This window comes from Phyllostomus hastatus, unplaced genomic scaffold (genome assembly GCF_019186645.2).
Source record: "Phyllostomus hastatus isolate PE091 unplaced genomic scaffold, TTU_PhHast_1.1 phas_contig_210, whole genome shotgun sequence".
Taxonomy (NCBI): domain Eukaryota; kingdom Metazoa; phylum Chordata; class Mammalia; order Chiroptera; family Phyllostomidae; genus Phyllostomus; species Phyllostomus hastatus.
This window is the reverse complement of record NW_025333737.1, coordinates 316,630-334,666: the sequence shown is the minus strand read 5'-3', so window position 1 is coordinate 334,666 and position 18,037 is coordinate 316,630. Positions and strand designations below refer to the sequence as shown.

Genomic DNA, 18,037 nt, shown 5'->3' with positions numbered 1-18,037 from the left:
GGGCTGTGATGCGAGAAGGGCTTATCTCACCTAGACATTGGCTCTGCTCTCCTCGTGGATCCCTGGGTGACACAGAGAAGGCTCAGCCTCAGCCAGGGTCAGGGCCTGCCAAGACGGGGTGTTTGCGAGTGAGGTAGAGAGAGACCCCTCCCTCCCCCATGCCCGCCCTCTGTAGTCCCTGGAAGACCTCACAGGCACTTAGGACTCAATGCAGGACCTGCAGGACCAACAGACAGATGGCTTGTGGGTGGGGTTTCTCCTTCTTTCTAGGCTGGACTTGGAGGGAGGGCAGAGCTGAACTGGAAACTGCCTTTGGTCATGACAGCAGAGCAGGGGAGAAAGGCAGCCAGCAGGTGGGACATTCCACTTTCCCTTTTGCCACTCCTCAGCTTAGACAGAAGGGCTCTGGGCACCCCACCACTGTCAGGTCTGACAGTACTGGGACATCCCTGGACGGGGCCAGGCTGGGGACTTCCTCCCCAGCAAACTCAAACCTCTATCCATGGTCACTTCCAGGAAGCCAGGCCCTTCCTCCAGACTCTGGGTGCATCCAGCTAATGAGGGAGCTGGGTGAAATTAACACCAAAACACAGGACTAGGAAAACTCCCAGGGTGCCTTCCGACTCCCAGCTACCTCCTGAAGGCCATTTCTGCCCCTCAGTAGGCCTGAGTGTCCTTCATTTCCCCAGCACAGCTCCCAGTCTAAATCCCTCAGTTGCCCCCCCTCCCGCCCCCACCTCCCCGTAGGGGAACTGCGTTGGAGACAGCTCTAGACTAGGCTTGGCCACCAAGCCCACCCATAATGTTAAGGGTCTGTGGCGCTACCTTCCAGAAGGTCAAACTTCCATCAGGCTATACTTTCCCCACCAGAGACTCTGGGAGGAGGTGTCTTCTAAAGTGTTAGGTGCTCATCTGTAAGGATCTATTAGCGGGATAGGGGGAGGAGAAGCGGCTCAGAGGAGAAAGGTCCAGCCTCTAGCCCCTGGACCCGAGCCTCTCCTAGGAGGAAGGCTTGGAGGGAAGGGCAGCGGGGCGGGGCTGTGGGAGGCCGCGGGGGACTGGGGTGGGGTTGGGGAGGGGTACAGCTGGAAGGCCTAGGGGTGCTAAGTGCTACTCCGGTTCTTTTCCTTAGGACAGCCCAGCATTCCCCTTCCCGCCTAACGATTGTCAGTTTTCCCGGGACGGGGCGTGAACCCCGCCCCTCCCCTCCCAGTGGCAGGGTGGGGATCAGTTAACGATCAGTATTGCGAGTCCTCTACCCAAAAGGTGCACTCGCGGAGCCCCGCAGAGGAGCTCCTTCGCGTGAGGGGAGAGCTCGAAGCTTCGAAAACGTTGGGAAATACAAAAGGCTGGGGGAGGTTGGAAGGGATGGAAGAGCCGGGGCTGTCGCAGCCCGCTGCCTGGAGGAGGGACCAGCTCCCTCGGCCCCCCAAGCCCTGTCTGCAAGGGCCAGCCTCTCCCGCTCCCTGCCGCCCGGCAAGCGCCGCGCCTACTCCGGGGCCCCGGGCGCACTGGGCGCAGGGGGTGGGTCAGCTTGGTCCGGGGGCTCCTGGGGTGGCGGTTGGCGCGGGCTGCGGCCGCTGGGCCGTGGGGGCCTCCGGGCGTTGAGGAAGAGCGCGGGGTCGGGCATAGGATCGGTGTCGTCCAAGGCGCAGGCCGCGCGGTCCCAAGAAGCCCAGTCCCGGCCGGAGGGGCCCTTGGAAGCGGCCTCCGTAGCGGGCGGGCGGCGAGCCCGTTGCGCGCGCCGGCGGGGTCGGGGTTCAGCGGCGGCGCCGGGCCCCGGGCGCGGTGTCTGCAGTCTCTGGCGTGCGGCGTGCAGCTGGCAGGAGAGATAGGCGGCCGCCTCGGTGTGCTTCTGCAGCTCAGTGCCCAGCACGGTGGCACGGTGGCTGCGACGACGCAGCTCCTCCAGGAAGCGGCGCTCTTCCGCCCGCAGGCTGCAGCGCAGCGCCGACACCAGCGCCTCGCGTTGCGCCACCTCCCGCCGAAGCTCGGAGTTGGCCGCCGCCCGCTCCGCCAGCTGCGACTCAAGCTCCCGGCACCTGCTCTCTAGCTCACGCGACGCGGCCTCTGGAAAGGGGAGATAAGAGAGGTGATGGTGAGGATGGTTCACCCATCCCCCCAACAAAGCCTTGCGAATCCCCAGCTCTCTCTCACTCCCCTTGGGCACATCAGCCTCACTTTTTCCTCCCCAGGCCCTTTGCATCTATCCCACTCTTTGCTGGCCCTTCCTCCAATGCTTGGGATTTCAGGGGTGCCCAACCGGCTGCCCAGGATGGCTGTGAATGTGGCCCAACACAAAATCGTATTTACTTAAAACATTACGAGATTTTTTTTTGTGATAACCTGTGTTGCAACATATTTAATGTGTGGCCCAAGACAACAATTCCTCTTCCAGTGTGGCCCAGAGGCCAAAAGGTTGGACACCCCTGGAACTCCCCCTGACCATTTTATTTACCCCACAAAGATTTGTTGCGACTTTTCCTTGTGCACTGTGTTAGGCCCTGGGGCTATGGTGGATAAAAACAAATATTCCTCATGAAGCTTACAGCAGGCACAGTGGGAAAAGTATAGGGCATGATTACAAATGCAGGTGAGATTCCTATGTGACATGTGGCATGTACCAATGCCGTGACTAAAGGAGAATGTGGCCTAATCAGAGAAGGCTTCCCAGCAGAAGAGTGACTCGGGCTAGGCTCTGAAGAATGAATAGAAGTAGGGAAGAGGGGGAGAGGACAGTGCTTGGGACAGAGGGAACAAGTTGTGCAAAAGCCCTGTGGTGGGAGAGACATCAAAGAGCAAGGGATGGAAAGAACTGGGAGTGTGGGCAGGGAAGGAGAGCGAGTGTGCTAGAACCTTGTCTCACAGAGAGTTACTGCATTTTGTGCTTTTTTATTTGTTTGCCTTTGCCCACGGTACTGGGTTTCAGAACCCAGGATATACACTGGAACCATCCAGAGAGCTTTAAAAAAGTGTCCCCGGGCCCTACCAAGGACGGGTTGAATCAGAATCTCTGGGACTGAACATGGGAAGTGGCACCTCTTAAACCTTCCCGGGTGACCCTGATGGACTCTGAGTTGAGGGCCCCTGCTCCTGGATCGTTAGTTCCATTTCAGCAGGAACGGCCCTGAGATTGGCACATGTGAGTGAGCGAGCGTAAGGACAAAGGTAGCTGAAAGGTGACAAAAGGTAGGTAAAAGGTTGCCCACAGTTGCCGCTTGAAGAAGTGAGCAGAATTCTTTCAAGTCGTTAAGTGTTTAGATCTTTATACACACCCCCCAAAATCCATTTGTGGGCTCCCAACATTTTCTCCTTCAATTTCCAGCTTTCCCGCCCCGAACTCTTGACCTGTAGCTCTTTAACTATAAGCAGCACATGGGGGGGGGGCAGGGAGTCCATCCTTAAATCTCTCCTGACTAAGAAACACCATTTTTGCAGTTCATTCTCAGTGAAGCATTTACAGAATCCCTCCCACATCAGCTAGCGCGTCTTGCACTTTGAGACAATGGGTGCCTTGCAGTTCTGATGTTTAGAGATTGTACAGTCTGGTGATTAAGATCTCAACAATGCAACCCTTTTTATTAAAAAAGTTTTATTTCTGGTAAAAATAACAGAATTTACCATCCTATCGATTTTTAAGTGCACAGTTCAGCAGTGTTACGTATACTCAGAGTGTTGTACAGCAGATCTCCAGCACTTTATCTGCCAAACTGAAACTGGATATCCACTTACTACCACCTCCCCACCCCACCTGCCATTTTATGCGTGAAGCAATAAGTTGTAAAAAAAAATATTTTAGTGGCATTGTTACACTGGCCAGAAGCTATGCTTTTGTAAAGTGAAGGATTTGCTAATGTGCATGTGCTTCTTTTCTCCTCTAGGCTCAGCTCCATCAAGTCAAGGACCTCATATTGTCATTGTGTTCCGTCTTGACACTCAGCATCCTGGAGGATGGGGACACCGGTCATGGGAATCACTTGTGGTGTGCAAGGGTGGGAGACACTGGTGAAGTGGGTGAGGAATGGCTCCGGCCGTGGACCTCCTGGACACCTTCTCCTCCGGGCTTTCATTCTCCTCTTTTCGCCAAGAGCATGGGTGCAGGGCACTATGTGGGGGGTGCAGGCTGCTCACTGTACAAGGTCATGCAGCAAAATGGGCAGGTGGGGCCACATCCTACCTATACTGTGCTTAACACGCTGAGGAGTGTCTGTCCCCTTCTCTGGACACAGAAGGCTTGGGTCCTGCTAAGTGGTGTGGAAAGGTGACCTGTTGGGCCCCCATGACACTTCCCCATCAGTCATCCTCCCCTTACCTTGCTGGTGAGATTGGGCCTCTCGCATCTCCAGGTCATGGGTCAGTTCTGGGGGGAGAGAAAAGAAGAGGCAGTTGTGTGTGTGTGTGTGTGTGTGTGTGTGTGTGTGTGTGAGATACAGACACAGCGTCTGGCAGGAGTAACACCCACTTGAGAGTGTTGGTGGGGTAATAATATGGGTGTAATAATTTACAGTTTTAATTTGAACATTCCACCTAAAACATCACATGGTGTGCTTGAGTGACAGTGTTATGTTACAGAATTACATGCTTATGATTTTGCAATAGAAGATTTTGTAATGAAAAAAGGGATGTTATTTGTGCTGGACTCTGTGTGTACCACACACGCACCCCGGGGAATCACAGCTCAGGAAAAGTGGCAATAAGGACCCTTAGAAAGTGTGCAGATCCACCCCCTTCTCCACTTGACTAGAGCTCAGCGAGGGGAAGAGATGAAGAAAGGCGCCAAGGCACAGTCTGAGCCTGACCTGCCTGATTCTGAGCCCAGAGATCTTCCCAGTGCAAGCTTTGTGGCCCAGATTTGGGGGTTAGTTCGACCCTGGTGGAATTGAGGAGCCTGGCTTGCTTTGGGGGCTGGGTGAGCATCGCTCCTTCTCCAGGGTGGTGTACAAATATTTAACATGCCCACCAATGAGAGCTGGTCTGAAGGACCTCCTACTGCACAGGGCACAGAGGCTTTAGTGTTTAGTTGGTGGATCCGGGAAGGCTGGAGTGTCTTGGGATGCATGAGGCCACTGAAGGGGGCTCAAGGTAGAAGCTATGTACCAACAGGACACACGTGTTCCACTGTTTTCACAGTCAGTACTGCTGTGCCAATGTTATTTTTCGAACACCAGCTCTGCCCCTTTCCCAGCCAGGGGTCCTCCAGGCTCCACCAGAACAGCGCCACCTGGTGATGAAAGGCCTGCAGGGCTCTTGGCACCATGTGTGTGGGTTGGCACTGGGGGTGCAGGGCAGCCAAGGAGCCTGCCAAGGGTGCTAGTGCCTGAGCAGATTCCTCCTGGGCCTGGCAGCTGGTCCACACCTCTTTGCCTGCTTGTCTTCTCAGCCCCACTCCTTACAGGCCAAAAAGCCTTATCCCTCAGCCAGTCTGACCTTGCTTACTCCCCCATTCCCCCAACTCCCCCAGTAGCTGGGAAAGGGGCACGAGGGAGCTGGGGAGCCACAGCTGCCTGGGTGAGGGCACCTACTCAGGAGCACCTTTGTGTACCTGCAGGAGCTCAGTTGGGTGCCCAGCGGGAGAAGGTGTGAACGTGGGGTGGGAGAAGGTAACACATCTCGGGGACCGCCCCTGCAGCAGCACCTGCAGAGACAGCCTGAGGGCCCTCACCAGCTCTTCTAGAGACCAGGGTCTTTGCCGGGGCGCCTTCCCTGGGGAGGCCAGCTGTTGCTAGGAGACAGAGGGGTGGGGTACCTGGGGCTTTTGCTGTGACCGAAGCCTGAACCTCCTTCCCAGGGCCCCTGGAGGACACTGATGCCTCTATGCTCAGAGCTTCCTGGGACCAAGTCAGCCCCTCCTCCAAGGCCCTGCACTGTAGCTCAAGGGAACGTGGAGCAGGTTCAGGGACATAGCCCAGGGACTTTGGCTCTGCTGTTAACTCCCTGTGGGCTGGTTTCTCCTGGCCCTTAATCACGGGAGCTGGAGGAGGGGAGATAAATCTCAGCTGGACTCCACTCTCCCATCCATCAAAGCTCCCTGCTCATCTTCTGGTCAGAGTTCCCTCAGTTTAGAAGAGCATTCTGTGAGGTCAGATGCACTGTGACCTTGGGCCAGCACCTCTCTGAGCCTCGGTTTTCTCCTCTGCAAAATGGGGACAGAACTCCTGCCTCACATGGGGCTGTTGCAGGGATTAAATGAGAGAAAGGAACAGAGGGTTCAGCCCAGGTCTGAGTCAGTGCTGAACGCACGGGGGTTGTTCTTGTTGTCATCTGGCTGCCCCGGCACCCGGAACACACTCTCCCACCTCCCAGCCCTTCACTCTGAGTCTTCACCTCTTTTCCACAGGCTCTTGCAGCGCCCTGCCCCTTGGCTACTACACTGGCCCCTCCGTTCTCCCATCCCCTTCCTAGCCTCCTGAGCCCTCTTGCATCTCTCTCTGTCACTCTCTCTTTTTAAAAAATCTCTTTTGTTCTGGCTCTCTTCTCACTCCCCCACCCCTTGTAGGGAGGGCTGTGTTTAGTCATTTCAGCCCCAAGAGTGGCTGCCCTAGGTCAGCCCAGTTATTTTTTTAAAATTTTACTTTGGAAAGGAAGGGAGAAAGAGAGGGAGAGAAACATTAATGTGTAAGAGATACATCGATTGGTTGCCTCTCGCATACTCCCATTTGCCCCCATCTGGGGACCTGGCCTGAAACCCAGGGATGTGCCCTGACTGGGAATTGAACCGGTGACCTTTGTGTTTGCAGGCCAGCAATCAATCCGCTGAGCCACACTAGCCAGAGTTATTTTTATCTCCGCAGTCAATAACATAGAGACTGCAGGCCCACACCCATCTGAGAAGAATGATGGGGGCTGAGGGCCCTGTGTTCCTATTATACCTTCTTGGGATCCTTGCCTGTGTCCTGAGTGGAAGGACCCAGGTCTTTAGAATCAGGGCGAAATTAAAATAAATTAGAGGAAGAGCCTATAGGCTCTTAGGGTTGGCTCATCTTGATTTTCCGTTAATGTCACTGCAGTGAAAAAGTGGCGCCAGGCAGGGGTGAGTTGGCGTGGGGCTGGCTCTGCTGCCACGCAGGCTTTGGGGAAGTTGCAGGGAGCCTGGCCTTGGCGTGGGGCAGCTGAGCCTGCACATGCAGTGGGAGAAGTCTGTGGGGGCTGAGTCAGGACAGCCGGATTTTCAGGCCAAAGTGAGAAGCCAGGCGGGTCACTCAAACATTCTGGGCCTCAGTTTCCCTCTGGAAAATGAGGAGAGGCTGGAAGGGCAATAGAATCTGACCATCTTGGGGAGAGAATGTGTAGAAAACTGCAGAGGCACACAGGACCAGAAGTCTGGAGATTTGGGTTCTAACCTTAATTCTGCTGTTGACATATTATATGACTCTCTCTCTGGGCCTCAATTTACCTACTTTTATGATGAGGCGGTTGGGCTGTTCCAGCTGAGATGCACTGTGAGTCACTGACCTGAGGCCTGCACGGGGAGACTTGGCCTGGGTGAGCCCTTGGGTCAGGGCCAGGTCTCGGGGAGGGCCAGGCATCTGAGACCTGAGGTCCAAGAGGGACCTCAGGCCTGGGATTTAGATTCGTCTTCGGTGCCTTCTTCCGTCCTGCTCACAGATTCAGCTGGTTGCCAAGTCCTTTCCTTCCCTCTGCTTCCCACAGGTCCTCCTCTACCCATGCCCCTTTGTCTCTCCTCTGCACCATTTCATCAGCCCCCCTGCGAGTCTCCCTGCCTCTGTGTCCCACCAACTCACCTTCCTGGCTGAGTTTCCTAAGGCAGCACAATGCTGCTCCAAAACCTCCTGTGGCTCCCTGCTACCCAAGGGGACAGGCCACACTTCGTAGCTGTCTTGGTATTTGTTGAGATCTTCCATGATCTGGTTCCAGCCATATTTCTCACCAGTCTCCTTTCAGTTCAGCTTTATCCATCCAATTTAACTTCTCCTAAGCTTTTGGTTTCCTTCCTAAGGACTTTGCCATGCTGTTCCTTTCATTTGGAATGCTTTCTCCGCCCCCATTCCTCCCTAACATCTCAGCATGTCTAAATCTTACTCAGCCTGGAGGGAGTGGAAATGCTTCCCCCCCTTTCAGCCTGGCCCCTTCCTTCATCACCTGCACCTCGAGCTGGACATGATCCTGCCCATGAACTCCCATCAGCCCTGTTTACTTTCTGTGTATCTTAATATTCTCCCTGTGTGTGTGTGTCTCCCCACCTAGATGGAGGGCTTCTTAGGGCTGGGAGGCACTTGATGAACATTGATTAAAAAAGGACAGGAAATTCCCAGGAATGGTTCCCAGGTTTCCCTCTGCTACCGAACCAGAACCCTGTGCCCCAAAACTCATCTCTCACCTCCCCGAGACTCAGTTTCCTCATTCAGAAAAATGGGTGATGAACACCCGCCTGGCAGGAATGTTGTGAGGCTTGAGAGGCTCACAGTGGACCCCCCATCAGTGACAATGATTGTGAGGATGACAGTCGCCCCTGCCACCCCTGCCCCCAACCACCCAGCCACCCCTCCTGGCCTCACCTGAGCAGCGTTTCTGCAGCCTCAAGATTTCCAGGTGCAGGTCTCGCAGCAGGGCCATCTGCTCTTTTTTCAGGAAGCTGATGTGGCGTTGCACGCTCTGGATCTGGTGCTCTAGGGACACGGTATCCATGGCAACCCAGGCCTGGGCCCCACCTGGGGAGGATGACAAGGTGAACCCACATCTTCTGGGCCCATGTGCCCTGCTCACCCTCAGACCCCTCACAGACTCCTCCAATCTGGGGGCCTGTTGCTGCCAGGTGGACAGTTCTGCCACTGTGGTCATTTCCCCTGTTTTTACTCACTAGAGCTTCACGCACAAGTGGGTGTGTTGGCAGGGACACATAGTTCTGCCCATTTAACAGACAAAGAACAAGAGGCCCAGAGGGAAATGGCTTCACTGCCCCACCCCATGGTCCCTTCTGCTTCTCAGAGAGGAAAGCCAGTGGAGCAGCAAAGTCAGTAAAGAGAAACAGAGACGGGTTCTAGCCTGCTTCTCAACCAGCTGTGTGACTTTGGGCAAGCCTTCTCTCTCTCTCTGGGCTCTTGGTTTTCTCATGGCCAAACTGAGTCATTCAGTAGAAGAACCCCGAGGTCTCTTTCAGCTCTGCCACCCCTCAAGCCTGCCAGCTCAGGGGTGCCATCACATGGCAGGGCAGCAGCACAGTTCTGAGCACACCCTGTCCCGGTTCAACTCCGTTTCTGAGTGAACCTCCAGCCAGGGCTCTGGGCTCTTCTGGGTCACAGAGGAGGAAGCTCTGAGAATGTTTTACTAACACTGACTTTGTGGGCTGAAGGCAGTGGGAGAGGGGAGGGTGCTAAGGAGACCCATGCAGTGAACCCAAGGTGCAACTTAAGACATTGGTGGGAGGGGACATTTGCACCCCTGGATCCTGATGATGGCCTGGCCTTTCAGTTCTCCCTCTTCTGGCTCCACCCCTTTCCCATGAGTCTCTCCTGTGGTGATGAGTGTCCGGAAAAGCAGAGGCAGAGCGGGGTGGAGGCCCAGACCCCTGGAGCCCAGGACCCAGAGCGCATGCCTTCCCTGCCAAGGACTCCTTAAACTTTGGAAGAACCTGCCCTCACCTGTCCCAGGAATGCCCTGGGTTTGGAGAGGGAGGCCAGTTGATGGACGGCTCCATTCAGTAAATGGTCCCCTCCAGACTGGCTTCCATGTAAGTCTCTGCAAACCCAGATTTTTGTTTGTGGGGTTACACCAAGCGGGTCCACCTGAGACCCTTGGTCACAGGCTCCTCTTTCTGGGCTCCCTTCCTTTGTGTCCTCCAGCCTGCCCCCTCCCGGGACAACCAACTAGGCCTTTCTTTTCAGCAGAGGGTGGCCCTTTGGTCGGTAAGAATTGCTACATTTACGGACCATCTGCTACGTTTAAACAACTTTATACACATTATCTTACTTCTGCCAATCATTCTTCAGTAGGTATGACCACCCCCATTTCACAAACAAACTTAGACTCAGAACTGAAGTGACTTGTGCCAGGTCACGTGGTCAGTGAGTGGTAGCAGATCCAATTCTCCAACCAAATCTTCTGAATCCAAAAAAGGTTCCCAATATTTACACTGAGGACAATCTTGGGTTTGAATCCTGACCTTCCAGTTACCTGCTGTGTGACTTTGGGCAAGAAGGTTAACTTCTTTGAGCCTTTTCCTCTCTGTAAAATGGGGTTACTAATAGTAACAGTGAGGATTAAATAAGATTAAAGAGAGTGGAGCGCTTATCCCAGGACCTGGCTCAACCAGTCATACACCCCTTCCCATTTCCATTAAATATGTAAGTAGGTTAATCCCTGTCTTGATTTGCTCTTCTTTTCACCATTCACTCACTCAATGAGTTACTGTTGCCAACTGCTCTGCTGGGTATGGGGAAGACTGATGAACAAAACTAAATCCTTACTCTCATGGAGCTCACAGGGCTAAAGGGAGAGAATCAAACAAACAAAAAATGTATCTCACAAATAATAATACAAATAAGCTTACAATTATAATTTGTGATAGGTGCCACGAAAGAAACCTACAGTATAATATGGAAGAATACAAAGTGGGACCTATTTTATTTAAATTTTTAAATTTATTTTTATTTTTGATTTTAGAGAGAGGAGAAGGGAGGGAAAAAGAGAGGGAGAGAAACATCAATTGGCGGCCCCCCTTACATGCCCTGACCAGGGGCCAGACCCGCAACCCAGGCAGGTGCCTTGACCTGGAATCGAACTGGTGACCCTTCACCCCGCCAGACAACGCCCAACTAACTAAACCACACCAGCCAGGGCTAAAGTGGGACCTATATTAGATCTTGGGTAAGAGAAGGTCTCTTGGAGGAAGTGATTTTAGGCTGAGAGCTCATGGCAGACAGAATTCTAAGAGTGTCCCCAGGATTCCCAGCTCCTGGTGGTAATGCCCTCCTATGTCACCCCCTCCCCTTGGGTGTGGGTGGGACAGGGAATATAACAGTTTTCACTCCTGTGATTAGGTTTATGACAGGGGTGCAAAGATTGTGCAGGTGTAATTAAGTTCTCCAGTAAGTTGCTTTGAGTTAATCAAAAGGGAGATTATCCTGGGCGGGCCAGTTCAAAGGGCCCTTGCTGAAGAAGAGATCTGAAGCCTGAGAGAGATCCTGCAGGTGGCCTGGCCGAGCTAAACTGCCGTGCTAGGGAGCCTACGGAGGGAGTGGCATTCAAGGACCCAAGAGAGGCTCTAGTTTAGTAGCTGGGGGTGGTGCCTGGTTGACAGCGAGCAAGACCGTGGGGCTTCCATCCTACAACCACAAGGAAGTAAATTCTACCAACGACCTAAGGATCCTGGAAGTGGATCTCTCCCTAGGTAAGCTTTCAGATGAAGATGCAGCTGGTCTTGATTTCAGCCTTGTGCAGAGGACCCAGGAGAAAGTGCTAGACTTCTGATTCTTGGAGACTGTGAGGAAATACATTTATCTTGTTTCAAGCTACTTAGTTTGTGGTACTTTGTTATGCGGTGGCAGAAAAAACGTAATACAGACTTGAACAAAGGGCAACAGTTAGTCAGAAGAGTACTGGGAAGAGCATACCAAACAGGAACAGCATTTGTAAAGGCCCAGAGGTAGGATAATAATGGTAGCTGACATTTACTGAGGGCCTACTAAGTGCCAAGCCCTATGTGGTAAGTGCTTCACAGTTCTTTTTGAGAAACAGTGGCACTGCCAACTGCTGATGAAGGCTGATGTGTAAGGAATTGGGAGAGGGTTGCAGGAAGTGAGGTTAGCAAGGAAAGGACCACACAGTGTCTTATAAACTATGTTAAGAATTTTGGATAAATACTGAAAGAATTGGGAAGTTATTAAAGGATTTTAGGCAACGAGAGACATGATTTGCATTTTAAAAAGATCACCGTGGGCCCTGGCTGGTGTGGCTCAGTGGACTGAGCACCAGCCTGCAAACCAAAGTGTCATCTGTTCGATTCCCAGGCAGGGCACATACTGGGTTGCGGGCCAGGTCCCCAGTAGGGGGTGTGTGAAAAGCAACCACATACTGATGTTTCTTCCTCTCTTCCTTTCTCTCTCTCACCCCCCTTCCCCTCTCTCTAAAAGTAAATAAATAAAATCTTTAAAAAAGATCACCATGGTTACCATGGGGAGGGCAGATTAGAGGGAGCAAAGTGGATACAGAGATGGGGGAGAATGTAGCAGTGGTCCAGGTGAGAGATGACGGCGGCCTGGACCCCACGATGGAAGGAGAGATGGAGAGAAGTTCAGTTCCAGGTGTGTTCTGGGGGTAGAATTGGCAAGACATGGGGACAGATTGGATTAGGTCAGTGATTTTCAACCTTTTCATTTCAAGGCACACAAACTAATTACTAAAATTCTGTAGCACACCAAAAATATATTTTTTACCACTCTGATAAAAAAGTTGTTATAATTTTGATTCATTGACACTGGACAGCTATTGTTATGTTGGCTGTTGTCATTTTTTTATTTGACAATCTAAAGAAAAAGAGGTCAGTGCCCCTGACTAAATAGTCAGGTATTGCATGTTTTAAAAATTCTTACAGCACACCAGGTGAAAATCGCTGAATTAGGCCATGATGGGGAGGGGGCTGTCCAGGATGTTTAACGGTTTTCTGGCTTGGGCAGCTCAAGTATGAAAGCACATTTGCTGGACTTTCCCTCCTTCCTCATCTTTCATATCGGATGTTTCCTCTATCTAAGCACTCCTAAGGTGATCACGTCCAATCCCATGGCCGTAGGTTTTATTTACACGTGGCTCGGTGAGCTAACTTTCCCCTGAACACTAGACGGACTACCCAGTACACCTGTCTGGGCGTCTAACGGGCCCTCAGACTTGTAGGTCCCAGCGCTCTGTGATCTCTCCTGCACACCTGCTCTCGCCTGCCATTCGCCATCCGGGTGGACGGCCCTGCGACTGGCTTCTTCACTCAGCTGCTCGGGACAAATGATCAGGAGTCGTCTTTTAGTCATCTTTGTATCCATTTGCAAATCCTGTTGGCTCTATCTCCAGAAAACATCCTAAATCCGATCAGTTGTCACCTTATCCACTGTGATTCCCTAGTCCTTGTCACCACTGTGCCTCCACTGCAGTAGTCTCCTAACTGGCTTCTTGCTTCCCCTCTGACCCTTGTTTCCATGCAGCAGCCAGAGTTCCTTTAGCAAATCTGACCAGGTCACCTGTCCCTCGCAAAAACCCTCCAATGGTCCCATCACACTTGGAGTCAAGTCCACAGTTCTCACCAGACCTTACACACCATCCCCGGCTCTGTTTACCCTCATCTCCTGCTGTTCTCCCACTGCTGGCTCCGTCCCAGCCCCTCTGGCCTCCTTGCTGTTTCCCGAACATGCCAAGCACACCCTTGCCTCAGGGACTTTGTATGTGCTGTCCCCTCTAGCAGGCATGCCCTGTGCCAAGATACCCTCATGACCCGTCTCTCCCTTTATTCAGGACTCTGTTCAAATGTCACGTAATCAGGGTCCGTCTCTGATTATCTGATTTAGCATAGGCCTCTCTGCCACTCTTCACTCCCTTAATCGGCATTTTCTTCCAGGACTTGATCACCACATGCATATGTTACATTTTTGTTTACTGTCTGTTTCCCCTGCCAGACTGTTGGCAACACAGGATGAAGGACTGTTTTGTTCCCCAGTACCTAAAACAGAATCTGGCAAATAAGAGGTACTCTGTAAATATCTGTGGAACGTACGAGTGAATGATTTTGTGGAGCTGGGGTGAGGTGATGTGGGGGGCAGGTTTACCGAGAAGGTGAGATCCAGCGTGAGAATGCTATGTTTGATGTGCCCCGGAGACCTCAGACAAGGAGAAATAGATGTCAAGTGAGCAGACAGATATACTGGGGCATCACTCGGGAGAGACAGGTGAGCTCTGTCTGTGCTCTTGTCTGTCTACGTGGGGACGTGTGTGCCTGTGTGTTTGCACGTGTACCTGAGCCCACATGTGTGTGCGTGCATGTGTGCAGGGGGTGCTGACTCTGTTGAATCTGTGTGTCTGCTGTGTGCACAACTGGAGGATGAAGGTGTGTGGGCCGGTGGTGCCTATGATGAAGAGAGAAAATGTCTGTTCCCAGCTGCTGGAATGCAAATCTTTCAGAAGAGTCAAAGCCGTTCCACACAGCCCTGGAGGCTGGACCCTGGCCACAGTGACAGACTGAGCCAACCAGCTGTTTGCGCGCCTTCCCAGAAGGACCTGAGTATTTCCTTCCAACTAGTCAGGCTGCTCTTCTCAGGGCAGAAATTTGGGTCACAAACGATCTTGGCAAATATTCTTTCTTGGACATTATTGTTCAGTTTGTTTGGGGGAGCACGGGAGATGGAGTGGGGAAGAGGGAACCAGGGACAAAGCAGATCTCCTGTGTGTGGCTGGGGGGTCACATGTGCTTTGGAAGACCCAAACCAGAAAAAGTGTCAGGTTTTCACATAGAAATGCAGTCCCGGAATCTCCCAGTTTCAGGACCTCGAGTCTGAGGACAAGGTCCAGGCCAGTAACAGCAGCTGAGGGGTAAGAGCTATCAGCTCCATCCCCTGTATGACACACCTCAGATCTGGGAAAGTTACAGGAGCATTTGAGGTCTTGCTTCCCTGGAGGTAATTTTTGGCTCAAATAAATTCAACTCAATTTGTTAAAAAGAAAGAAAGAAAGAAAGAAAGAAAGAAACATTTTTCCCCTTGGGGAAGCTGGTGAGAGAAGAGCCTGGTATGTGCAAGTCCCCAGCTGTGGACAGGGTGTTGGGTGCAGGGACAGTCTGACCCTGGCACAGTTCTGACTCTCTAAGGCCTGAGCTCCTGATCCCTGAAAAATACTTCACCTTTTGCTTGTCTCTCTGGAGCTTCCGGTGCCCACTTTCCTCCCCAGCCATCTGCCCACAACTGACTTGGCAAATAGGAAATTGTGGTTCTCTCCCCTTGCCACTTCCTATAGTTCTTTGGGTTGGGAGGACCGCAGAAAGTGCAGACTCGCAGCACTCTCGGGACTGAGGGGCCTTCAGACTCATCTCAATCAGTGGTTTTCACACTTGCTCCACAGAGCCCCCAAGTTCTGCAGAGTGGTCTCAGATGTTGCCAAAGTGTTGGGGGAAAGGGCAGGGCTTGAGGCCTTGCTTTATTTTATTTACTTTTTTATCCCTCTTTTATGTGATGGGCTTGTGCATACAGATTCACTGGAGAAAAGGCTTCTGCTAACCAAAAGTTTGAAAGCCGCTTTTATAGTCCAGTCTTTCTTTGGGTGGCTAACTACTTCCCCCCTCTTAGTCTTCTCAATGTGTCTCAGCCCTGGGCCCCCATCTCTCCCTCAGGCAGACGCAGTGGCTGGGAGAGGAACCAGAGCTGATGGCTCTTGCTTTCTGCTTGCGTGGAGTTTGCAATGTCTGCCTCCCCTCACCCCTGACTGCTCCTCTTGTCCCAGTTTCTACTTCACTCTTCGTATTTCTTTCCCTATGGGACTGAACATATTTATTCAGTCAACAAATGTTCTTGCACTGTTCTGAACACTCAATATTCACATTTTGTTAAAATTATTTAAGTATGCCTTCTTGTTTCAAGGAAAATGTTAAATTTATTTTTATCATTCTGATTGCCAGGGGAGGTATGTTAGATAGGACAGCCATGGTAATAAATGAATAAATAAATGAATTAAAATGTTCTTTACTTGTCTTAGTTGTTATTCCTCTTAACTATCTGCCTCTGAGGGCTGGGGCAGGAGGGAGGAATAGGAACTTGAAAAGTCAGTCTCAGACATGGATGCACAGGTAATAATACTTATAACAAATGGTCCTGTTCTTTGCATTTTACATAGATGAACTTATTTATCTTCATAATAGCCCTACAATGAAGGTTCTATTAGTACATCTATCCACTCCAAAACTGAGGAAACACAGGCTCAGAGGGGGTAAGTAGCAGGCCCAAATACACAACGGGCAGTGCCTGGCAACTTGCAGCCCACAGCCACTCACCCTGGCATTTCAGGCCCTGCACGAGGTAAGAGTGGTTGGCGTTTTCAGGTGGATCCCTCCTCCTTGGACTCTACCTCTTGCTGCTCTGACAGCAAACTCTCTTCATTCTTGTGGACATCCATCATTTCCGACTCCCGCACCCTATCTCTGCCTCCTTAAATGCTTCCCCGACCTTCACCACGCTGAATTGACTCTCTTCTGTTGCTATGTTCCCCACGCATTCCACCAAGTATCACCTCTGAGTGTGTGTGAGTGTGTGAGTGTGTGTCTGCCTTCTGCTCTGAGCAGGAAGCTTCCTGAGGGCAGGGCTCTGTCTCCGGGAATTCCTTGGGTGAAACAGGATCGCAAGGAATGAGTGGAGTGTTACTGGCAATCACCAGGGCAAGTGAGTGCGTGTATTAAAAAATAATTACTCGCCTCATCCCCAAGTCCTTGGCTCTCCTGGGGATTTGCACCGGGAACAAGAAATCAGCTTTTGACGAGTGTCTGAGGCTGTGTGTAAGGTGGGGTCCCTTGGCTAGTGGTGGAACCAACATTCTCTAGGGGTCTTGTGGTCCTCTCCACTCCAGGGCCCTTCTCCTCCAATACCCCTAGGTTACCACCTCCTCCCCCAATGCATATCCAGGACCCCCAACCTCAGAAAAGCAGAGAATCCAGGAGCAGTGGAGTGGGATGTATGGGGAAACCGGAGCTTCCTGCCCCTTCAGTCTTGACGTTCTGCCCTGATTTCGCCTCCAATATGACTCCCAGGGAAGGGGGGGGGGCATGTGGAGGCTAAGGAGGACGGAGAAGAGAGGTACCGGGGAGGACAGGGAAGGCAGGCAGAAAGAAAGACGTGTGTAGTGGGAGGTGGCAGTGGCTTGACCTCGACTACTCCGGACCCTGCCAGGGCCGGGAAGGGCCCGTGTCTGGGCGGTGGAGGACAACTTCTGCTAGTAGCCCGCGGGTCCCGTCCGCCTTCCGCGCGCTGCGGTGCCCAGCCCCACACCGGCCCTCCCGGGGAGCCGAAGATCAGGCCGCACTGCTCCTCACTGGGGCCATCGCGGCGCCCACCCCCCGTGCCCACCGGCCTCCTCACCTTCAGGACCGGAGGGAGCGACAGGCCAGAGGAGCCCTGGGTCCGCGGGCCGGGCTGGGGGAGGAGCTCTCCTTCCCCGCGCTAGCTGCGCCCGGGGTTCCGCAGCGCCCGCCCCGGCTGCCGCGCCATCAGCTGCTCCGAGGCTGCGGGGCCGTGGCGCCGAGGCTCCGGGGGGCTCCGGGGCGCCGAAGGGGGTCTGGGGCAGCCTCCAGGCGTAAACACCCAGCAACGTGACCGGAACTGGCGAACGAGCCGTAGGGGGGAGCTGAGGGGGCGGGAAAGATAAGGGGGGAGGGGAGGGACCTGGGACTGGCGGGGAGGGGCCGTGGGCGGGGCGGGGGGGGAAGGGAGGCTGCTGGAGCGCGGTCGGGGGAGGGGAGAGGGAACCCCGGGAGCCCTGGGAGCTGGGTCTAAGGACCCCTGCTGCCCACCGAAACTCCCCGAGCTGGTTTTGGCTGGGAGCTGGAAGGGAAACCTGGGGAACCCGCCAGCCAGTTGGCGAGCAGGGGCGCGGCGTGTGGGTCAGCACCGCGGACAGCGCCCAGGCCGTCAGGCTGCGATCTGCGCGGCCCCTCGGCCAGTCCTTGGCAAAGGAACCACAGACGGTGCCCTCATTGGTCAGGGGACAGTTGGGTGGGGGTGAGCTGACCAAGGATCAGGAAGCCTGCCCTGTGCCTAGTTGGCAGCAAAGCTGCCCCATACCGCTCACTAGCTGTATGACCTTGGGTGAATCTTATTACCTCTAGGGGCCCCAGTTGATAAGACACCTTTCCCTCTATGTGAAGGTCTCGAGAGCCAAGAGATGGTACTTTAAAAACTCCAAAGTCCAGATCATTGGTGTCGATCTTTTTTTCACTGCACATGGAAGGCTTCTGAAGCCAGGCTGTTTGGCTTCTAACCCTGACTCTATCAATACTTTCCTTCTTTCTGGGCTTCAGTCTCCTTATCCATAAAATGGGATAATGATGGTTTATGCAACAGAA

At 53.0% G+C, this 18,037-nt stretch overlaps 1 protein-coding gene across 1 annotated transcript; it reads right to left on the bottom strand.

Moving 5' to 3' along the window:
* Window positions 1-1,089: 1,089 nt before the first annotated feature.
* Window positions 1,090-17,168, bottom strand: CCDC92B (coiled-coil domain containing 92B). Its single transcript, XM_045837240.1, has 4 exons — window positions 17,055-17,168; window positions 8,517-8,669; window positions 4,313-4,360; window positions 1,090-2,070 (listed from the first exon to the last, which is right to left on the bottom strand). Exons 2-4 carry the CDS (start codon window positions 8,644-8,646, stop codon window positions 1,490-1,492), a joined length of 759 nt encoding a protein of 252 aa, XP_045693196.1. The 5' UTR covers window positions 8,647-8,669; window positions 17,055-17,168; the 3' UTR covers window positions 1,090-1,489.
* Window positions 17,169-18,037: the final 869 nt, after the last annotated feature.

Excerpts from the sequence above, each read along its gene's own strand:
- CCDC92B (XM_045837240.1), bottom strand. The coding sequence starts at position 8,646 with ATGGATACCGTGTCCCTAGAGCACCAGATCCAGAGCGTGCAACGCCAC. Across the intron at positions 4,361-8,516 it reads GCTGCAGAAACGCTGCTCAG|AACTGACCCATGACCTGGAG; the intron begins GTGAGGCCAGGA and ends CTCTCCCCCCAG. Across the intron at positions 2,071-4,312 it reads GGCCCAATCTCACCAGCAAG|AGGCCGCGTCGCGTGAGCTA; the intron begins GTAAGGGGAGGA and ends TCCCCTTTCCAG.